At 45.0% G+C, this 22660-nt stretch overlaps 1 protein-coding gene across 3 annotated transcripts in view; it reads left to right on the top strand.

Moving 5' to 3' along the window:
• The window catches only part of TMEM185A (transmembrane protein 185A), a 36904-nt gene extending 14687 nt beyond the window's left edge, over positions 1–22217 (top strand). For 2 of the 3 annotated variants that reach the window (XM_047843849.1, XM_047843850.1), the window contains exons 2-7: positions 7047–7223; positions 9393–9600; positions 15237–15320; positions 18488–18664; positions 19220–19343; positions 20560–22217. In XM_047843849.1, the coding sequence (XP_047699805.1) occupies positions 7047–7223; positions 9393–9600; positions 15237–15320; positions 18488–18664; positions 19220–19343; positions 20560–20804 (1015 nt within the window). In that variant the 3' untranslated portion in view covers positions 20805–22217. Of the gene's footprint in view, positions 1–7046; positions 7224–8578; positions 8659–9392; positions 9601–15236; positions 15321–18487; positions 18665–19219; positions 19344–20559 lie in introns of all 3 variants that reach the window. The other variant, XM_047843851.1, reaches the window with a different exon arrangement.
• Positions 22218–22660: the final 443 nt, after the last annotated feature.

Genomic DNA, 22660 nt, shown 5'->3' with positions numbered 1-22660 from the left:
TTTGTATTCCATCTAAGAAATCTTTTCCTAACTCTAGGTGACAAGTAGTTTTTCCTTCTGTGTTTTCTAGATGTTTTATAGTTTTGGCTATAACATGGAGGTCTGATCCATTTCACATAATGCTTGTATATGCTGTGAGGGTAAGAGTCTAGGTGCATTTTCTTCATCTTTCCAGTTGTTTCAGCACCATTTGTTGGAACACAGTCCTCACTCCATTGAATTGCCTTGGCAGCTTTGTCAAAAATTAACTGACCATATATGTATGAGTCTGTTTTTGTATTCTTTTCTGTTCTCTGTGTCTCTCCTGATGCTAATACCACATTGTCTTGATTATTGTAGTTTTACAATAAGCCTTAAAAGCATGTAGTATACGTTCTCCAACTTTATTCTTTCTCACCATTGTTTTCCCCTTTATGAGTCCTTTCGTTTTCATATAACTTTTAGAATCAGTGTATCAGTTTCTACAGAGGGATTTTCATTGAAATTGTATTGAATCTGTAGAATAATTTGGTGAGCATGGTAGGCTAAATAATGATTGCCAAAGATAACCACTTTCCTAATCCATGGAACCTGTGAATATTACCTTCTAAGGCAAAAAGGTGAATATTAGCTTATGTCCCAAAAGATGTGACTTGGTTAAAGATCTTGAGATGGGGAGAGTATCCTGGATTATCTAGGTGGATCCTAAATGCAGTCATGGGTTTCCATGAAAGCAATGTGATGTGAGCAGAGAAAAAGATTTGAAGATGCTGCACTGCTGGTTTTAATGATGGAGGAAGGGGCCTAAGGAGTGAAAGGAATACAGTTATAGAAACGGGGAAAGGCAAGAAATGGATTCTCCCCTAGTCTCCAGAGGGAGCGGGCCCTGTAACACCTTAGTTTTAACCTAGTGAAACCCATTTTGGACCTCTGGCCTCCATCCACAACTATAAGAGAATAAATGTGTGTTGTTTTAAGCCACCGAGTTGGTGGTAATTTGCTATAGCAACCATAGGAAATTAATACACAGTGTGTGCAAACTTTAACAATATCAAATTTTCTAATCTATAAGCATGGGATCTCTCTCCATTTACTTAGATCGTTTTTTTAAAATAAAACTTATTGTCAAATTGGTTTCCATACAACACCCAGTGCTCATCCCAACAGGTGCCCTCCTCCCTGCCCATCACCTACTTTTCTGTCTCTCTCACCCCCCATCAACCCTCAGTTTGTTCTCAGTCCTTGAGTCTCTTGTGGTTTGCCTCCCTCCCTCTCTGTAACTTTTTTTCCCCCCTTCCCCTCCCCTGTGGTCTTCTGTTAAGTTTCTCAAGATCCACATATGAGTGAAAACATATGGTATCTTTAATTTTTCTTGGTAGTGTTTGGTAGGTTTCAGCGTACAAGTCTTGCACATATTTTGTTACATTTATTTCAGTATTTCATATTTTGATGATGTTTGTAAATGGCAGTTTTTTTCATGAACGTTTAATTTTAGAATAGTTTTAGGTTTATAGGAAAGTTGTAAATGATAGGTTTAAAAAACATCTCAGGGTCCACTTTTTAATTGATGGCAAACAGAAATGCAGTAATATTTTTTTGTACAAATTGCCTTGTATCCTGCAACCTTGATAAATTCACTTATTTGATTTGGAAGTGTTTTGTTTTATTTTGTTTTGTTTTTGGTAGATTAGCTAGGATTTTCAACATAGATAATCATGTTGTCTGCAAATATTAGATGTACTCCTTCCTTTCAACTCTTTACCCCTTTTATTTCTCTTTCTTGAATTATGGTTATGGCAAGGACCTCCAGTACAAGGTTGAATAGATGTACTTGCCTTGTTTCTAATCTTAGGGGAAGTATTTAGTCTTGCAGCATTAAACATTATTTTCATAGATATCCTTCTCTTCCTAATTTATGTCAAATTCTTTTTCTGAAACTATTGAGATAATCATATGTTTTTTCTTTTTCATTCTATTAATGCAATGAATTACATTAATTGGTTTCAAATGTTAAGCCAAGCTTACAATCTTGACTAAACCACAATTAGTCATACTGTAATATCCTTTTTATATAGTGCTGGATTCAATTTGATAAATTTTTAAGGATTTTGCATCTATGTTCATGAAGGATATTGGTTTATAGTTTTCCTTTTTGGTCAGGTTTTGGTATCAGGGTAATGCTAGCCTCATAAAATAAATTTGGAAATATCCCCCTCCTATCTTTCTCTGTAAGAATTTGCAAAAAATTGGTACTATTTATTCTTTATGTATTTGATAGATTTTTTTTCAGAGCCTAACATTTTCTTTGTGAGAAGGATTTTTTTTTCCAATATATGAAGTTTATTGTCAAATTGGTTTCCATACAACACCCAGTGCTCATCCCAAAATGTGCCCTCCTCAATACCCATCACCCACCCTCCCCTCCCTCCCACCCCCCATCAACCCTCAGTTTGTTCTCAGCTCTTAAGAGTCTCTTATGCTTTGGCTTTCTTCCACTCTAACCTCTTTTATTTTTTTTTCCTTCCCCTCCCCCATGGGTTTCTGTTAAGTTTTTCAGGATCCACATAAGAGTGAAACCATATGGTATCTGTCTTTCTCTGTATGGCTTATTTCACTTAGCATAACACTCTCCAGTTCCATCCATGTTGCTACAAAAGGCCATATTTCATTCTTATGTGAGAAGGATTTTAACTACAGTTTTAGTTTATTCGATAGATACAGACATGTGATATTTCATCTGGTGTGAACTTTGATAATGTCTCAAGAAATTTACTTGCATAAAGATGTTCATAATATCCCCTTCTAATCCCTGTAATGTTTGTAGGATTTGTGGTAATGTCCCTGCTTTCATTTCTGATATTGGTGATTTTGCCCACTATTTTTTTCTGATCACTCTGACTATAGGTTTACTCTTTTTCTTGATCTTTTCAAGGAACCAGGATTTAGTTTCATTGATTTTTCTGCACTTATATTTATCATTTCCTTCCTTCTGCTTACTTTTTAAAGTTTCCTTCTCTTCCTAGTTTCTTAAGGTGTACCTTAGAACGTTGACTTTATGTTTTTTCTAACGAAAGCATTTGATGCTATAAATTGCCCTTAAGTACTGCTTTAGCCGTATCTCACAGATTTTAGTAAGTTGTGTTTCCACTTTTCATTTATTCTGGAATTTTCAAATTCTCCTTGTGGTTTTTTACTTTACTTATGGATTATTTAGAACCATGTTGTTTAATTTGGAAGCATTTTGAGGATTTTCAAGGTATCTTTCTGTTGTTGATTTTTGGTTTAATTTCATTGTGTATAGAGACTTGTTTTTTTTTTTTAATTTTTTAAGTTTATTTATTTTGAGAGAGAGAGAGAGTGCAAGCAGGGGAAGGGCAGGGAGAGAGGGAGAGAGAGAATCCCAAGCAGGCTCCATGCTGTCAGCACAGAGCCCGATTCAGGGCTCAAACTCATGAACCATGAGATCATAACCTCAGCTGAAACCAAGTGTTGGACGCTTAACCAACCGAGCCACCCACCCAGGCGCCCCTAGAGATTTACTTTGTATGATTTTGATTCTTTTAAATTTCTTGAGTCTTGTTTTATGACCCAGATTTCAGCCTGTCTTGGTGAATATTCCATGTGCATTTGAAAGGAATTTCTGTTCTGCTGTTATGGGAGGAATGCTTTATCAGTATCAATTAGGTCATGTTTGTTAATAGCATTATTGCACTCTTGTGTAACCTTAGTAATTTCTATGTGTTCTATCAGTTGTTTAGAGAGAAATGTTAATTTCCAATAATAATTGTGGATTTTTCTATTTTTCCTTTATTTTCTGCATGCATTTTGAAGCATTATTAGGTACATAAATATTTACAGTTGTTAGATCCTCTGACAAATTGACCTCTTTATTGTTATTAACTGCCCCTATTTGTCGCTGGTAATATTCCTTGTTCAAAAATATACCTTGTCTTATATTGTGGTAGGCAAAGTGGCTCCCCAAAGATATCCAGGCCTTAAACCATGGAACCTGGGACTGTTATGTTACATAGTAAGGGAGACTTTGCAGAAGTATCTAAGGTGACAGTATTAGTTTCTGTTGTTTCCATGACAAATTGCCACAGGCTTAGTGTCTCAAAACCACACAGAACTCATTATCTTACATTTCTGTGGGTCAGAAGTACAGGTACAGCAGGGCTAAGTTGGATTTTCTGCTTAGAGTCTCACAAGGCCAAAATCAAGGTGTTGGTAGGGCCACATTCCTTTCTAGGGCTCTGGGGATTAATCTGCTTCCAGACTCATTTGGGTTGTTGTCAGAATTTAGTTCCTTGCAGTTGTAGGGCTAAAGACTCCAATGTTCTTTTTTTTTTTTTTTTTATGAATTCAACAGCAATTTACTTATTTTATTTTTATTTTATTTTATTTTTTATCATGTTTTTTAATATGAAATTTATTGTCAAATTGGTTTCCATACAACACCCAGTGCTCATCCCAACATCAATAGCCAAATTATGGAAAGAGCCTAAATGTCCATCAACTGATGAATGGATAAAGAAATTGTGGTTTATATACACAATGGAATACTACGTGGCAATGAGAAAGAATGAAATATGGCCTTTTGTAGCAACGTGGATGGGACCGGAGAGTGTTATGCTAAGTGAAATAAGTCATACAGAGAGAGACAGATACCATATGTTTTCACTCTTATGTGGATCCTGAGAAACTTAACAGAAGACTCCAGTGTTCTTGCTGGCTGTCAGCAGGGGTCATTTTCAACTTCTAGAATCTGCCTGCATTCCTTGGCTCATGGCTACCTTCCTCCATCTTCAAAGCCAGCAAAGACAGGTCGAGTCCTTCTCATGTTTAGAATCATTCTGACTTCCCCTTCGGCCTCATCTCTCCTCTTCTGCTGTCTCTCTCTGAATCACTCTTATGCCTCCTTTTCTGCTTTTAAGGATTCATTTAATCACATTGGGCTCACCTGGATAATCCCCAATATTTTAAGGTCACCTGATTAATAATTCCATCTACAAAGTCCTTTCATGGCAGTACCTAGATTAGTATTTGATTGAATAAACAGAGGACAGGAATCTTGGGGGGCATTTTTATAATTCTGCCTACCAAAGTTATGGACTTGATGATAGGAATAGTATCCTGATTATCCAGGTGGACCCAATCTAATCACATGAGCTCTTAAGCAAAGAACCTTCTATGGAAGCAGGAGCAATATGGCAGAAGGGGAAGTCAGAAGAATTCTAAGCATGAGAAAGATTCACTGTACTGTTGCTGGCTTTGAGTTTTAAAGGCTTATGTGCCAGGATCAGAGAGATACATCTAGGATCTTAAGGGCAGCCCCATGCTGGAAGTCAGTGAAGAAACTGGGATCTCAGTCCTACAACTACAAGAAAGCAAATTGCCAGCCACCTGAATGATCTTGGAAGCGATTCTTCCCAGAATCCCTTGATAAGAGTCCAGCCAACCGACATGTTGACTTCAGCCTTATGAACATCTGAGAAGTGAAACCAACCAAGCCTGTCTGGACTTCTGACATACACAACTGTGAGATAATAAACTTGTATTGTTTTAACCTGCTAAGTTTGTGATAATGTGTTATAGCAACAATAGAAGATGAAAACAGATATTACTATACCACTGCAGCTTTCTTTTGGTCAGTATTTGCTTGGTATAAATTTTCTCTGTCCTTTTAGTTTTAATATGTGATTTTATCGATTCATGACATAGGTTTCTTATAGATAGCATATAGTTGTCCTGCTTTTTAATCCAATGTGACCATCTTTACCTTTTAACTGGTAGACCATTTACACTTACTGCGATTGTCAGTAGGGTTGGGTTTTAATTACCTCTTGCTGAACCCTGGGAACTGCCTCTAGGCAGTAAGCTGGAGCATTAATAAAGTTTATTTTCTTCCTTCCTTCCTTCCTTCCTCCCTCCCTCCCTCCCTCCCTCCCTCCGTCCCTGTCATCACAGTCCTTTGTTGTCCGTTGTCCAGTATCTGATAACTGTTGTTTCATATATTTTGTCCAGTCTGTTGTTTAAGGTTGGAAGAAAAACCCCATTCCTCTTACTTCATTAAAGCTGGAAATAGAAGACCTCAACAATGTAATTTCTAACTATTTTAAGGACATTATCTTCAGGAAATCCCTTTTATGGGAAATGTGTATGTGTGTGTGTGTGTGAGAGAGAGAGAGAGAGAGAGAGAGCGCATGAGAGTGAGTGCGAGAGAGAAATCTATTCAGTCACAGAAATTATAATACATGTACTAAAATGTTACTGTATCTGAACATTGAAGATTAAAAATGTCATGCCTTTTTAAAAATAGAATCAAATAATTAGTGACAAAACTTGACCATATCGTAAACATGTCAACCTTTTTCAGTCTCCATGTCTTGGTACGTCTAGTTCTTTCTGCTTGGAATGCTTCCTCATTTCACAATAATTCTTGCCTGGCAGCTTTCCATATATCTTCTGGAAGTTTCTCTCCTTCTTAGTACCCCCAGACAGAATCCATATTTCTTCTTCTGGGTTTCCATCACCATCTACCCTAGCACCATTCCAGCACATATCATGTTGTATTATAATTGTGTGTTTCTTTTAAGAAAAATTTTAATGCTTTTATTTATTTTTGAGAGAGAGAAAGAGACAGAGCACCAGCAGGGTAGGGGCAGAGAGAGAGAGGGAGACACAAAATCCGAAGCAGGCTCCAGGCTCTGAGCTGTCAGCACAGAGCCCAACGCGGGGCTCGAACCCACGAACTGTGAGATCATGACCTTAGCCAAAGTCAGATGCTTAACCGTCTGAGCCACCCAGGCACCCCATACAGTGACGTGTTTCTGTGTGGACTCTCTCCTACCAGGAAGCCCTAGAAAGCAGGGAACTTATTTTAGTCTTCTTTATGTGTCCCTTATCCCCTAACACACAGTGTATGTCTACTGCATAGAACCTTTCAATAAACGATTGTTGAATTAGTGACTCTTTACACATGCTCAAAAATACTGTTCTTACTCTCCCTTTCAGTATCACATATTTGTAAAAGTGAGTCCTCTTTAATCATTTTACTTTTCTCCTAGTAAATTCCTCATCTATGCCTGTCTCCTGCTGTTCTCTGTGCTGCTGGCCCTTCGTCTGGATGGCATCATTCAGTGGAGTTACTGGGCTGTTTTTGCTCCAATATGGCTGTGGAAGTTGATGGTCATTGTTGGAGCCTCAGTTGGAACTGGAGTCTGGGCACGAAATCCCCAATATCGGTAATACTGCTTTATAAAACTGATTGGTCTCTTCCCTAAGGGAGCAAGATATTGTTTTTACTTTTAATTAAATAAGCACTATTTTTTTCTACCTATCTAGGGTTTTATAAGAACCATAATATAGGCAAACTGGGTTCTAGCCTAAGTACTTTTCTAAATTAGTTGTTGGATATGCATTTTTTACATATAAGCAGTGTTTTTTGGGGTGCTTAAGGTCCTAGCTGGCCCACAATAGGCAATGTAAACTAAAATGCATCCAAAATATCGAACTGTTACACCATGCTAAACTAGGAAGTATAAGACTATCATGTTTGCAAGAGCAGTTCTACAAAACAAAGTCCTGGCTTTGGTCACCAGGGATCTATCAGTCTCTAATTCAGTCCCAGAGCTGGGGTTCGCCTTGTCCCAATCCCCTGGTCCTGGGGTTTTAGGGCTGTTAGTGGTGTGGGTGAGGTGGTTTGGCTGGGAAACAGTGAGTCCCTGAGACAGGGAAAGTTGAGTCCCAGATGCCGTGAAGGAGAGCAGAGCATTTGGGAGCCAGGAAGAGGGGTCACCTTTACCCTCAACTCCCCTGAGCCTTTCTTGGCTGCCTCAGCTAGTCCAGGTTCCTGGAGTAGGCTCCCTCTGCTGTGCAGCCTAGGTTGCTGGGGCCTGGAGAGTCTCTTCTCCCTCACAGAGACCGGCACTTCAGAAAGGAAAAAGGGGGACTGGGGGGGGGTCTGTTCTCAGCCTTCGCCAGGCAGAGGGGGAGGGCAAGAGTGCCCAGCGGACAGGCAGGGCACATTCAGCTGCTCGTGAGAAAAGTGCAGGAGGTGTTTCAGTCTTGATCAACTTTAAAAATAAGATTTAGCCCATTAGCACATATGCATCTAAGAACTTTAAAACAATCCTACAAAGAGCCTTGGCAGATGGGAGACATTTGTGTGCAGTTGTTTTAAAGTCCTTAGACTTCCTTTATTTTTGAAGATTACCTGTGCAGCTGGCAAATCTTTTCTTTTTTATGAGATATTTTCAGATGTCTAATGTTTACGACTCAAAGATTGAAAAGTTAAATAACTAAACATTTTAGATTCCACTGATTGATATTTAGAAGCTATTTGAGCTTTGCCCTAGTGGTTTAATTTACGATGTTTATTTTTTTTTAATTTTTTATTTACTTTTTATATTAAATATAACTTATTGTCAAATTGGTTTCCATAGAACACCCAGGGCTCATCCCAACAGGTGGTTTAGAGCAAGGAAAGGAATTATATGCGTGTGGTTGAGTGTCGTGAATGTTGGGGCATGGTCATTCTGTGGTCATCCAGTGGAAAGTTCTTGGTTCCCATAGAAGTAACCACTGGCTTCCTTTCCAGGTATATTTTCACCAAGAAGATACATCATAAATGTTTACCTGTATTTTGAATGAAATGTTCTCGGCTTTGCAGATGCTTTTGTAAGCATTTTCTTGATTAGCAGCCTTATTCTTTTTCAGTTTTCAATCAGAGCATTTCCTCCATGGTATGTAAACAGCTAGGTAAACTGATTTTGTTTAAAAACAGTTTTCACTGTTCTTATTTCTCTTTCATCTGCAGGTGTTAATTCATCCCAGTGGAAGAGAAAGGAAAACAAAAAGGCATTCATAATTTTATTTGCATTTTAAAATAGCACCTAACAATAATTGCTATATTTTCTTGAACTATCACCCACGCTGATTCATAAAGCTAGTTATTTTTATAGTGTTGCATGAAATGTGATTTACATGGTTTTTAATTCATTGAGGGATGAGGATCATGAGATTTAGGGGATAGTTGTCAGTTGTTAGTGGTAGAAGAAATCCGCTTGAATAATCTTGGAAGCAGCTGAATTCAAAGTTGTGAATAAAACCTTTGTGTACATGGTCAGAGAAATAACTGACCATTACTTCTGAGAACATCCTTACCCAGTTAAAACTTTGGTTTGCCTGCAGTGTTCATTTCTTGCCATGTAGTAGTTCTTTGGTGTTTGGAAGATTACATATTAAAGATGAAGTTTAAGTTAGTTTTCTACCTAACTTCCTTCGCTTTTTGTCAGACTTATCACTACAGTTCATGGTATCAACATAAGTTGGTATTTGGCCTGGACTGCTTGCTTGGTTTGAAGATTCTGAACTGAGACTATTTTTCTTCTTCTTCTTGTGTCCCTTTTTAGAGCAGAAGGAGAAACATGTGTGGAGTTTAAAGCCATGCTAATTGCAGTGGGCATCCACTTGCTCCTGTTGATGTTCGAAGTTCTGGTCTGTGACAGGATTGAAAGAGGAAGCCATTTTTGGCTTCTGGTCTTCATGCCTCTGTTCTTTGTTTCCCCGGTGTCTGTGGCAGCTTGTGTTTGGGGCTTTCGACACGACCGGTCCCTGGAGGTAAGATTTCGTTTATTTGAGAATGTTTTAAACAGGAAATCTGGTCACTTACTGTAATGAAGATCTCTTGCCCTTTGTTAGGAAGAGATGAATCATTAACTCCAGGTGATGATATGTAAGGAATCAAAAGGACGATGGAAATAATCATGGTTCTGTTTCTTGGCTTAGAGCGCTGGCTCTTCACCCAGGCCATCAGGCTTCATCCAGCATCACAGCTCGCCCCAGCCACCCATGGTAGTCAGGCTTCTCCTGAGAAACAGAACCAATAAGAGAAGTGGGGAAGGGGAGAAGGAAGGGAGCAAAGGAGGGAGACAGAGATAGAGAGACAGACAGAGAGAGAGACCAGTTGTAAGGAGCTGGCTCATGTGTTGGGCGCTGGCGAGCCTGGTGTTCAGAGGTTGTGCCGATAGGCTGAATATGCAGGCTGCCTTGGTGCTACGGCCTTGAGGCAGCATTTCTTCTTCTCCAGGGAGCCTCAGGCCTTCTACCTAATTGGCAAAAGCCACCCACAGTATCGAGGACCACCTTCTTTACTGAAAGGCAATACTTTTCACAGCAATACCTAGACTCGTGCTTGATTAAATAACCGGGTGCCATGTAGCCCAGCCAAACAGACACATAAAACTAACCACCTTGCCACCTCAGACCCCATGATCTAGCACTTCATCTGCTCTCTAGTTAGCTTCAAGCCCTGTTTTTGCCTAGACACAGAGGATACACAGATCAATTAAAAAAGTAATACTAGAAAAACTAATACTAGTATCAAAAATGATGGCAGCTCACATTTGTTTAGCACTTACTGTGTGCTGGGCACTGGGCTAGTCCCTTCCCATGTGGTAGTATCTTCTTAAAGATTCACAACAACCCTGCGAAGTAGATGCAGTCACCACCCCTGTCTTCCAGAGACAGGAAAGAATGTGTTCCTGGCTGTTGGTTAAGGGGCAGGGCTGGGGCCAGGATCCCATGTCAGTCAGCCTGACTCCAGAGCCCGCACCGAACCACACGGAGGCTGAAGGCCCAGAGCCCTATACAGATGAGTCGAGGGGAGAACGAGATGGCTACGGATGCTCTGTTTTGAGCTGGCTGAGTAAAAAGTAGAGGAAGGGGGATGGCACTTGAGCTGGAAGGCTCAGGGTACGTGAACTTGAGAAGGCACCCACAGAGAGGGAGGGGGAGAGAATAAGACCCTGAGGGACCCCATGGGCACAGGACCCTGAGCACTAGGAAGGGCTTGGTCTGGAACAGGGAGGGCATTCCCCATCCTGGCACTGGGGACAAGGGCATGGGGCAGTGTGGCTGGTAGGCTGGAGCGGCCGCGGGATCTGAGGACCCACTTTCCCCTCCCTGCAGTCTCCCCAGCCTTCACTAACCCGGCTGCTTCACCGCACGGCCCCCTGGCTGCTTGCCAGGGTATGAAGACTTCATGAAGGAGTGCAGTTAGGAAAAAGACTCCTTGGGGGACAGTAATGGGAGCAAGGCTGGGAAACACCGAGACCCTCCTTGCCCCCTGTGCAGCCTACCACCCGTCTGCCTCTGCGTGGCACTCCTTCCCAGGGGGAAGGAGACCTTATCCCCTGCTGGTTCCTCTGAGTGTTTGCTCCTGAGTTCACAGAAAGGCTCCCTGCCTCAGCGCTGTTCTGACCGCTGTTCTGACCCCGTGCTCCCTGTTCAGCCCTACACTCCCCAGAAACTGGCCAGATCCAGTGGTCTCTCTCAGTCCATCTTTTCTGTAGCTCCTGACACTCCTGAGCTTTTGACTAGTCTGGTCACCTCTGCTTTGGCTCTGTCGCCGCTTCTTAGGGTTCTAGGCTTAGGGGCACTTTCTGTCCTCACCTTGCCTACTCCCTCGGAATTATCTTGATCTTGTTTATACTTCCTGTCTCCACTGCCACTTAGGTTCTGTCACTCCCTAAATTCACACTGCAAAACTCCGATCTCTCCGCCAGCTCCAGGCTCCTCATGCAACCCCACCTGAATCTGCACTCCCTGTGCCGGTTAAAGGCACCACTTCCACCCAGTCACCCTTACCATTTTACTTTATGCCTCTCTTGCTCTGCATGTTTTCTCTATTACCTGGGCAGATGAAGCAAAACCAAGCTTTAAAAATCATTTGCGAAAGTTCACATTACACAGAATCACTGAGAGCACGCGTTCTAGATACTCCGCATGTGGCTCGACATTTCTCAGGGAGCGAGGGACATGAGCTATTGGCCTTTTGGACGGGAAATGTTGTGTTGAACAGGACTGACTTCTGCATTGCAGGATGCTTATGCCTGACCTCTGGCCACGAAATGGTAGCAGAGGGGCTCCCCATGACAGGTCTTTGTGATGGCTGGTGGTACCGCTGCGCATTTCCTAGCTTTTTCCTGGGGCAGCAGCGGTGTCGCCCAGGTTGAAAAGCACTGGGAGAATTACCTAAATATAGTTGGATAGGGACTGAGGAGGAGGTTTAAGATGACTAAAATTTTGGAACTTTGTTTCTTAGAAAGTAAAAGTTATATACAAGGACCAGGACTACGTTGGGCACGAAACCATATTTTCCTAATGTGGAGCTACAAGATGCAAGTCGTTCATGCAGTCACACTCTCAGCCTTCCTGCCTGCAAGAAGAAACAGCATGCTGGCAGTTGAGCTCCCTCCCTCTTGCTTCTCATCTCCCGGGAGCAAGAGTACCTACCTGCATTTGCTAGAGGGTGACCGGGGATAGGCTTACACAGAGATATGGAGGAAGAGCAGGGTTTGCCAGGCTGCCTATGCAGGTGGGGCAGGGGATGGTATTTTCCGGGCAGAAGGAGTAACACACAAAGGCACAGAGGCAGGAGAAAATCTGTCCTCATGCTGAGCGAACTATGGTGACTCCAGTATGACTGGAGCACAGTTTGGCGAGTTGCGAGGCTTCTAGAGGTAGATGTTGATGACAGCTGCACAACAGTATGGGTGTATGTAATGCCACCAAGTTATGCAACTAGAGATGGTTAAGACGGTAAGTTTTCCAGTGTGTGCATTTTACCATGGTAAAAAAAGAGAAAAAAAAAGGTTGCCTAGAACACAAAGTGGAAAGGAGACAGTGGCGGGAGTTGGGGAAAGGAAGGCCATAAAGAGGAGCTGAGTAGGGGCCAGATCCTCAGTCCTCAGAGCGTGCACTGAGCCGTCCCAGGGCGCCATAGTGAACTCACAGGGCACCGTGGGATATTGGACATTTTTGAGGGAGAAGCAATGACAGCAACCGGCCTTGGGGACATGATATGAACTACTACCTCCAAGTAGTTTACCATTTTATTTTTTGGTCACACTACATTGGTTTTGATGATACCGTATAAGAAGCAAGGTTGTTGCCAGTTGCCATGATGCAAAGGTAGTCCTGTGCAAAAATCTACCTGGAGAACAGGTAATGAGGGTGGCACTGTCTTAAGAAATGATGCAGTACCCAATAGGCACACACATCCTCTTAGGGAACAGTTGTGGTTCTTTAAGAAGGAGATAAAAATCATATTTTTCTTTCAATTTATATGAGGTGTTTTTTTTTTTTAGATGGCTACTCAGGACATAAATACTTACTAAGTTTAGATCTAAATACTTAACCCAGTGGAACTGCTAGGGATTTCTTTCAGCCCAGAGGCCTATGAAAGAATTACTACCTCACTAAATGCCCTGTGAGCTGAGAACTTTGGGGAAGCTCTGGGCCAGATCAGATGGCTTCCTGTGAGTTTCATTTTGTAGGCAGTGGCAAGCCATTGAAGAGCAGTGAGTGCCACGGCCAGAAGGAAGACAGCCCAGATACTTGGGAGCAGAGAGCCTTCCAGACTGGAGGCTGGGAAGCTAGTTAGGGGCCTGTTGGAGGCATTTGGGGGGCTGGTGAGGGGAAGGTCCTGACTAGTCAGTGGTCCTCAGGGTGGTAGAGAGGACAGGACATGGTGCCTGAGCATGCAAGAGTGGGAAAAAGAATATAGGGTGCTTGCTGGCAGTGTGGCTTGGGTAATTGAGCCCAGTGTGGTGCCTTACCACCCAACCTTCAAGGCGGGAGGCTACGGAAGGGAGTGGGACGGGATAAAGTTGTAAAGGTGCGAGGGGATAACGGACTCAGTCCGGGGCCGGCTCCAGCCAAGGCACCTCTGGGAGGGCTGGGTCTGGACCACAGCAGGAAGGCTAGGTCAGAGACAGGAGTGGGAGAAGCAACCAACAGGAGGTCATACAAGACAAGGCTCTGGACGGCAGGGCAAGCAAGTGTAAGCATGTGTGTTTGCATCTGTGCCTCTCTAGTGGGGACAGAAGACTGAGTTGAAGGCTCTGGGGGGAAATCAGGGTTTAAGGAGAGGAGGAGACTGAAAAGGAGCTGTAAGAGCACGAGGAGGAGGGTAAGACTGCAGTGGGCTCCTGGAAAGACATGCCACATAGATGCCCCGTAGGATGATCTGACATAGGGGGTCTGATGCTATAGAGGTGACTGGCGACGTTGATAGAAGCAGTCACCAGTGGTCAGGGCTGGGGGCCGGATCACAGTGCTGAGAGCTCAGAATGGCAGGGGAGGCCAGGGGGGCTTGCGCATCCAAGAGGTCTTATATAGCTTGATGGAAACAGAAAGTGCTGTGGCTGGAGGGGATGCTGACTCCAGGGATGGATGGGGTCATTTGGTCTTGGGGTTGTTTTGTGTTTGATGAGAATGACTTGAATTTTTTTCTGTGCTTCTGGGAGGGATCAGTGGAATAGGCAGGGCTAAAGATGCAATAAGGAAGGGCGCCTGGTGGCTCAGTTGTTTGAACATCTAAGGCTCAAGTCATCATCTCACTGTTCGTGGGTCCAAGCCCCACATTGGCTCTGTGCTGACAGCTGAGTCTGGAGCCTGCTTTGGATGCTGTGTCTCCCTCTCTCTCTGCCCCTCCCCCACTCGCACTCTGTCTCTCTCTCAAAAATAAACATTAAAAAAAAAAGATGCAGTAAGGAATCTGTAATTGATGTCTTGATGTGACAAGGTCCTCAAGGAACCAGAAAGGAAGGGGTGGGGTGTAGATCTGAGTCCTGAGTACAAGAAGAAGGAGATACAGGTATGGTTAGAAATCAAGAAGTTTGTGGGTAGGGGCAAGAAGGATGCTTGGGGTGTCTGCCACGGATTGCCTCTACTCAGCGAGCCTGGAAACAAAGTTATTGTTTGGTAAGAGTGTAAAGGACAGAGCAGCCACTAAGTAGAGGGCCTAAGGCAGGAGACCGGGGGCAGGTTTCTTTTTGCCGCTGCATTGCTTTGTTCCTGTGGTGCTGAAAATCAGGAGGTCCCAGTATAATTTGTTTAAGTTTATTTATTTATAAAGTAATAAATAAACTGTCTCTCAAAATAGAGAGAGAAAGTGTGTGCAAGTCGGGGAGAGGCGGAGAGAGAGGGAGAGAGGAGAATCCCAAGCGGGTTCCGCACTGTCAGCACAGAGCCCGATGTGGGGCTTGAAGTCAGGAACCGTGAGATCGTGACCGGAGCCAGTCAGTGCTTAACCTGGGTGAGCCACCCAGGCACCCCTGGAGGTCCCACTATAACTTGCTAAAACTTTTACCATATTGTAATTCGCATTGCCTTTTAGTGTGTCAACCAAATAATTGCAGTATTGAATACAACTTTTACTTTGTTTAATTGACTCTTCTCTTCATTTTTAGCTAGAAATACTGTGTTCTGTCAACATCCTGCAGTTTATATTCATTGCCTTAAGACTGGACAAGATCATCCACTGGCCCTGGCTTGTATGTAACTTTTAAAATCCTAAAATAAACTTTTCTTTTTTTAATTATAAACGTAATTTGTGTTCATTGTAGAAAACTTGGAAAAGACAGAGGAGCGTAGGTAATAGAATGATAATCCCCTGTAATCCCCTGGGAGATTCTCTGGTTAGTGGTTTGTGTTTCCTGTGCTAGAGGTTATTGTCTCATACAGATGGCTGAGAGCGTACTGTGTGTGTCATTTTGTGCACTGCTTTCTCATTCTAATGCATCGTAAGCATTTTCCTGTGTGGAAAAGGCCTTGTTAAATATAACCTAAGGTTTAATTGATGCAGTATTCTTCCAGTGCATTTACCAAACCATCCCCTTATTTCCGAATATTGAAGTTGAGACGAGTGTGATTCTAAACCATGATGTAACATATATTTTTGTACATAAAAATCTTTGCCTGATTGTTTTCATAGGAAAGACTCTGGAAACAGTATTACTGGGTGGGAGCTTTCTGAGATTTTGAAATACAAACTGCACTACCAGCTTGCTTCTCAAAAGAGTTGTGTCAGTTCACACTCCTTCCAGGGATGAGGTGTAAAGCCATGCGTATAATCTGTGGCCTCAGTTACTGGGTGTGTGGTTAAAATTGCCTACATAGATGGATAGAAGGGCGGGTGGATGGATCGATCGGGCTACATATATATGTAAGTATGTACTCATGGCAAGCTACAAATTAGAGAATACGGTAGGACTTCCCACTACTGATACAGAGAACAGAGGTGGAAGAGGTGCGTTGCCTCTGGGAGATGAGGTCATGCCAGTGTTTTCTTCTGTTTTTTTTTTTTCCCCTCTGCTGTTTCATGTGTACTTTTACATGTGAACGTGGTTTACTTTAAGAAAAAGTAACAAATAGAGTAAAAAAAGAAAATATTCATTTGGTGACAGGGAGGAAAATGAGGGAACACAAGTCACCTCCATAGTGAATAGAGACAAGACTCTTCACCTCTGCCCAAGTCTTTGATAAAACAGTTGTAATAAAACGTTTGGCTACCTGTCCTACACTTTTAGGGTGCCATCTCTGGGGAATCGTAATTGGGTTCAGAATTTTGTGTTGTGACATGGAGGAAACAAATGTGAGCAAGACCAAAATTTTAGTATAAGGTGCCCTCAGAGAAAAAAAAAAGATGAGGAATGAAGAATGTCTTCTGTAGGTGAATAGAGGGATTTTTCCGGCCCCAGTCCTGTGCAGGTCCCAGCAGGTGGAGCAGTCTGCGCACTTCCCACAATGATCAAGAGAGACCGAGTGAGGCTGCTATGATCATGGACATTCCACCCATGGGGGCCCCAAGTGAGAGCGGCTGCATGAGGAGGGAACACAGGGAAGAAAGAGGCTCTCCAGAGACTTTTTGGCCAGACCTACCATCAGCAACTCCAAGCTATTCGAGAGGATTAAAAATCACACACCAACTCAAGTCATAGGTCTAAAAACAAAATGGAAAACCAAAGTACTATTTGAAGAAAACATAGGAGAAAATCTTTGAGGCCTGGGGTTAGATGAGGAGTCCCTACAAGTGACACTAACAGCAAGGTCCATAAAAGAAGCTCAGAATTGAAATGGAATTAATGAAAAGACAGGCCACAGAGCAGCAGAAAATATTTGGAAAGCACATGTCCAAACAAGGACTTGTATCCAAAACATCTGAAAGAACTCTCAAAACTCAAAAAACCACCCAATTTTAAAACTGACAGAAGACTTGGAAAGACCGTTCACAAAGAGGATAGACACACAACAAATACGCACATGGACAGGATGTCATCACCCATCAGGGAAAGGCAGAGGAAAATCAGGACGAGGCCCTTCAGCACACTCACCAGAATGGCAAGGAGAAAGAAAGCAATGCCAAGCGCAGGGGAGGGCGCGGAGGGGCCGGGACACTTGTGCACCGCCAGGGGGAGTACCGAACTGGCACTCTGAGAAACAGTCAGGCAATTTCGTATCCAGTTAAACGTGCAGTCACCCTATGACGCCGCAACACCAATCCTGGGTATTTGCCCTGGAGAGATGAGTATGTACAGCTACACAAAAGCCACGCGCAAGTGTTCACAGCAGCTTTATTTGTGATAGCCAGACACGAGAAAGCAGCCAGATCAACTTCCACGGGTGGCTCGATAAACAGGCAGTGGTGCATCCGTCTGGCAGAATACCACTCGGCACTAAAAACGACCTGTCGTTACACACAACAGACTGGAAGAACCTCCCAGACATTCTGCAGATTGAGAGAGGGTAGTCTCAGAATGTCACATGCTCTGTGGTGCCATGCACATCATGCTCTGGGAAAGATAAAAGTGCTAGTGATAGAGGATGGATCAGTGGTTGCCTGGGGTAGGGGTGGGGTGAGGGTATGACACTGCAGGGACAGCACGGAGGAGTCCTGTGGGGTAAAGGAGTTGTCCTGTGTCCTGCCAGAGGATACACAGTTCTGCACGTGCATGGGTGACAAATCCTAGAAGTATATACCAAAAGGACACAGTCAGTTTACCATTCGATAACATGGGACGGAAGGATGACAGATGGATCCAAGGGGCAGAACAGGAAGGAGAAGGATCACGCAGGGGAGACTGGTGGGGCCCCGAGTGCCTCTTCTCTGGGCTCGTGCAGGGGTGAAGCCAGGTCTTTCCAGTGCAACGGCAGCAGACGTGTAACCCGCCTGGGCAAGGTGGCAGGGACCAGGTGGCAGAACCCTGTCAGTGACAGCGTGCATGTGAGCGGAGGGCTTCTGCAACCCAGGCAGCGAAAGTTCCCAGGAGCACATCCCCCAGAGTCTCTGGCCAAAGTGCCTCTGGTGGGATGGGGAAGCAGCCCGTGGAGAGGGCATGTCAGGGGCAGGTGAGGTGAGTGCGCAGGGTGGCGGGCTGCCCTGTTCCCTGCAGGGCAGAGCCAGGGGCCGGCTGAGTGAGGTCATATCTTAGGAAGGGCGGCTGTTGGGCTCCTCCCCCAGGAGTGGCCCACAGCAGAGCATGTCCCAGCGCGGGCGGCAGGCCCCACACTGTCCTTCATGGCACCCCTGGGGTGCGGGGCGGCTGTCCTCGTTCGGGCACACACTGTCTTAGCTACAGAGATCCATCGGGGGCTTGGCTGTGCCTCCCTTAAGGTGCTGGGCACAAACTATAAAGGTTTTTTTCTCTCCTCCTTCCCTCAGGTCGTGTGTGTTCCCCTGTGGATTCTTATGTCCTTTCTGTGCCTGGTGGTCCTCTATTACATCGTGTGGTCTGTTTTGTTCCTGCGTTCCATGGATGTGATTGCAGAACAGCGAAGGACACACATAACAATGGCACTGAGCTGGATGACCATTGTCGTGCCTCTCCTTACTTTTGAGGTAAGCTTTCGACAGCAGAACTCTTCAGGCCCCGAGTCCCACCCTTCCCTGTGACAGCACCCTGCGTGCCTGTCAAGGCAGCCTGCTCTGCCTGGAAATGAGCTGGCCCCTGAAAAGCACATGGAGAGGATGATGGTAAAATTAGAGCGACCTTTCTTTTGGGGGGCTGGCAGTGAGAAGTCTCTCTAGCCATGATGCATGGGTGTGTACTGATTTGTTTACATGTAGAAAGAGAACGTTGGGTGTTTTTGGTATTTTGAGTTCTGTGCAGGATTATAGAATGCGCACTGTTGACTCTTTAGAACAAACACCAGAGGAGCCTCCTGTAACAATGTTGGTGTTGGAAACTTCCCAAATGGACAGATTTTGCTTAGTCCTGAAGAGGGATACAAAAGCTTATCTCATTCTATCCCACAGAATAGAGGGTTTCGTAGTCTCCTGTGGAGCTGACTTTTCCCCTTATGACACCTGACAAGGGAAGGGTGGACTGGCTTCAGACATCGTCCACCCTCAGATACTTTATCAATAGAACCTCAACTGTTTCTCTTTCCTTAGATCCTGTTGGTTCACAAACTGGATGGCCACAACGCATTCTCTTGTATCCCAATATTTGTCCCCCTTTGGCTCTCCTTGATCACTCTGATGGCAACCACATTTGGACAGAAGGGAGGAAACCACTGTATGTACTCAGCACTTCAGAAGCCCTTGACCTGTGTGTGTGTGTGTGTGTGTGTGTGTGCGTGTGTGTGTGTGCGTGTGCGTGTGCATGCACGTGGCCCCACTCTTTAAAAAGATGAGCCTGAGGGTCTGCGCTCAGGGAGGTCGTGTGGGAAATCTGGACCTGAGGAAGGCCTGGAATTTTCCAAGGAAAGGGTGAGCTTTCAACCTTGCTTTCCCTGCCCCACACCATGGCCTTCCTAGTGTACGCTCTGCCATTTGAGGTAGGACTGACCATGGTAGTTAGCCTCTCAGCCCCATCCCATCTGCTGCAACATGGGGATCAAGATACCTGCTTTCCAGGGGCTCCCAAGGATTGATCAGACGAAGATCCATGTCGCCAACCAAATCCTGAGAGTCCTTTTAGGTTCTGTGTCCTCCTCATTCTCCCCAGTGACATTCCTGACATCACTGTGTCTTGTCAGCGGTGCTCTGCTTGCTCTCTCTTCTCTCTCCACCCACACGATGGCACCTTCGGTTTTGAAGTGATCCTTGACAGAGGTTCCCTCCTCACTAGACTGTGAACTCCTCTGCGGGTAGCCCCAGAGCACACCATTCTAAAAGCCAGGGGGATGGGGGCGGGGCACATTGTGCCCTGGGAGAGCCAGCACTGAGCTGATGGTCCCATGGTACAGACAGCAAGAGCAGGCCTCAGAGAAGTAACTTTGAGAAGTAGCTCAGGCTGCCTGCCTGCCTGCCTGGACCAATGTGCCTGCCAGATACTGACAGAAGTCCCTTTCTGGGATGACATCATTGACATTCTTTGTCACATGTGAGCGTATCCCAGGCGGGGCAGATGGGAGGATGTTGACAAAGTCTTGATGCCGCAGGGACTTGACATTGCTAGAGTGGTCCTTCTCATTGGAGCAGCCATCCGAGTCCCGGAAGGCCTGTGCCTGTGGGCCGCCCCACCTCACCCACAGTTTCCCATCCCTAACAAGGTTGCAGGGGTTCGTGTGGTCACTGCCAGCCTGGGGGCCCCACTTGGAGAGCCACGGAGCCACAGGCCTTTCCCCTTGCCCTTAGTGGCTATTCAGGCCTTGCTCTATCTTCATTTCTAAGACATCAGGATAAAGCATTAAACGGTACGTGTAAAATGTCACATTCAGGAAAGAAAAGTCACACGAAATTCAGTGGAGGCTAGTGTTTGAAAAAGTTTTTTCATACTTCTTTTTCAGGGTGGTTTGGTATTCGCAAGGATTTCTGTCAGTTTCTGCTTGAAATCTTCCCATTTTTGAGAGAATATGGAAACATTTCCTACGACCTCCATCATGAAGACACTGAGGAAACCGAAGAAACCCCAGTTCCAGAACCTCCTAAAATTGCTCCAATGTTTCGGAAGAAGACCAGGGTCGTTATCACCCAGAGCCCTGGGAAGTATGTCCTCCCACCTCCCAAACTGAATATTGAAATGCCAGATTAGACACCACTTCCTTGGACAGAATGCAAGCGGACCACCGGGACGCACGCACGCTGTCTCCTACCCTCCTCTGCCTCTTTGTTGACCCCACCCAGAACTGGAGCCGAGGCCAGGGCTCCGGGAACTTCCATCTCATGCCTTGTTTGCACTCAATGCCTACCAGTGACTCACCCTGACGGGATGCACACATGGCAGGTGACTGGCACCCGCGGTGCGGGCTGGGCTAGGGCGCGTGTCAGTGGACGTGGGCGTGAAGGAGGGAGCGTGTGTGAGAAGGGGAAAACCATCACCTCTGGGCAGGCGCCTCAGGAGCTGACTTGGATCTGTTAGGGATGGCTGCTTAGGCCAGAAAAGGAGCTGGTTTTCAAAGTGCTAAAATTCCTATTGAAAGTGTTCTTTGAAAATGGTTTTTTAGACCAGGCCGGCCACACCATGTAGCTTAGATTCTCCTGTCGCAGCATAGTCAGTAGGAACTGTAAATACGCCTCTGCGGCACCACGAGTGTACCTACACCGTCATTACTGTTTGTATCCCTGCTGTGGAAGTCGTTTCTCTTTGGGCAATGCTGACAGCAGTTTTTAATGGCCCCATCAGTGAGCCCTTTCCAATGGAGTGACTCCGTGCCTGTATAGTATTTATACAAATATTTTAGCATTGTAATATACCGTGTTAAATCCTAGTTCTGTACAGTATATTCTGTTAAAGTATTTTTTTACGAGCTTGTATGGGAGACGTGTGTTCTGTTGCAGAAGCAGAAGCTGCTGGCGCACCTGTCCTGCCCAGGGGGTGTCACCCCTTAACGGGCCATCGTCATCACCCCCCTTGAAATCCTCCACACACACAGTGGCTGCTACTGCCAGAACAGCCACAATAAGCAAGAAATGGTTTGTGCTTTTCCTACATTCTGGGAATATGTGCGTGAGCTGAAACTAGAGAAACTGGAAGAAGTTGCTGCAACTGGAAACAGCCACTGGAATCACGTGTTTGTTAGGGTCTGAGGCCCTTTGTCGGGCCCCCAACAAAAGTCCTTCCGGCCGGCCAGCCCCGTGCTTTCAACTAGGAGTACACTTGCTCCAAGAGCTGCTGGTAGAGCCCTGGGCGAAGCAGAAGAAAACAGATCCTCCAGGATAAGAGCCTTTGGCCTGAGAACAAGTAGCCGTTTGTGAAAGGAGGGAAAAGGCGCACTGGCATTGTCACGCAGGAGAGGGAAGGGTTTAACGGGGGCAGCTGCTGACGTCTCTCCGTCAGGCTCGGCCGACGTCCAGCACACGAGACCGCCTGGAAGCGGCGCCCAGCAAGCCTGTTGTCTCTGGGGGGGAGGGGGAACGTTGGGAATGGCATAGCCTTTCTTGCTTGCTGTGTAACAAATGTAGCTCAATCCACTATTTTTGTTCCCTGCAGTTGTTCAATAAACTGGTTCCTCCTTTTCCATGGTATTGCGTGCATCTTCCACGAGATACAGTCGGTCCAGGACGCTTGGGTTCTTCTTGGCCAGCATGAAACACCTTGTAGCTGCCACAGGCGGTCAAGGCGTGTGGAGGTGGGTGAACATCTCTGATGAGTCTTCAGGTACAGCCTGAACCTAGAGAGTGTAGATAGACACAGACATCACGGAGACTCGACCATTGGCTGGGGAACCCCGTGCCATCATTGGGATAGCTTAGGAGCCTTACGAGAGTACTCCTGAGACCCAAGACAGTCTAAAACTGAAATGGGCTTTTTAGTGATCCTGGGGCATTGCTCGGTGACACCAGCGGCAGAGTGCTACTTACATTTAAAATCCCCTGTGATTTCTGCCTAGCTTGCCTAGCTATCTCTGCATTTTACCGGGCATTTGAGTCAGATGGCTTTTCAGCCCA

The sequence above is a fragment of the Prionailurus viverrinus genome, chromosome X (genome assembly GCF_022837055.1).
Source record: "Prionailurus viverrinus isolate Anna chromosome X, UM_Priviv_1.0, whole genome shotgun sequence".
In the NCBI taxonomy this organism is placed as follows: Eukaryota; Metazoa; Chordata; class Mammalia; order Carnivora; family Felidae; genus Prionailurus; species Prionailurus viverrinus.
This window is presented reverse-complemented; position numbering and strand designations above follow the sequence as displayed.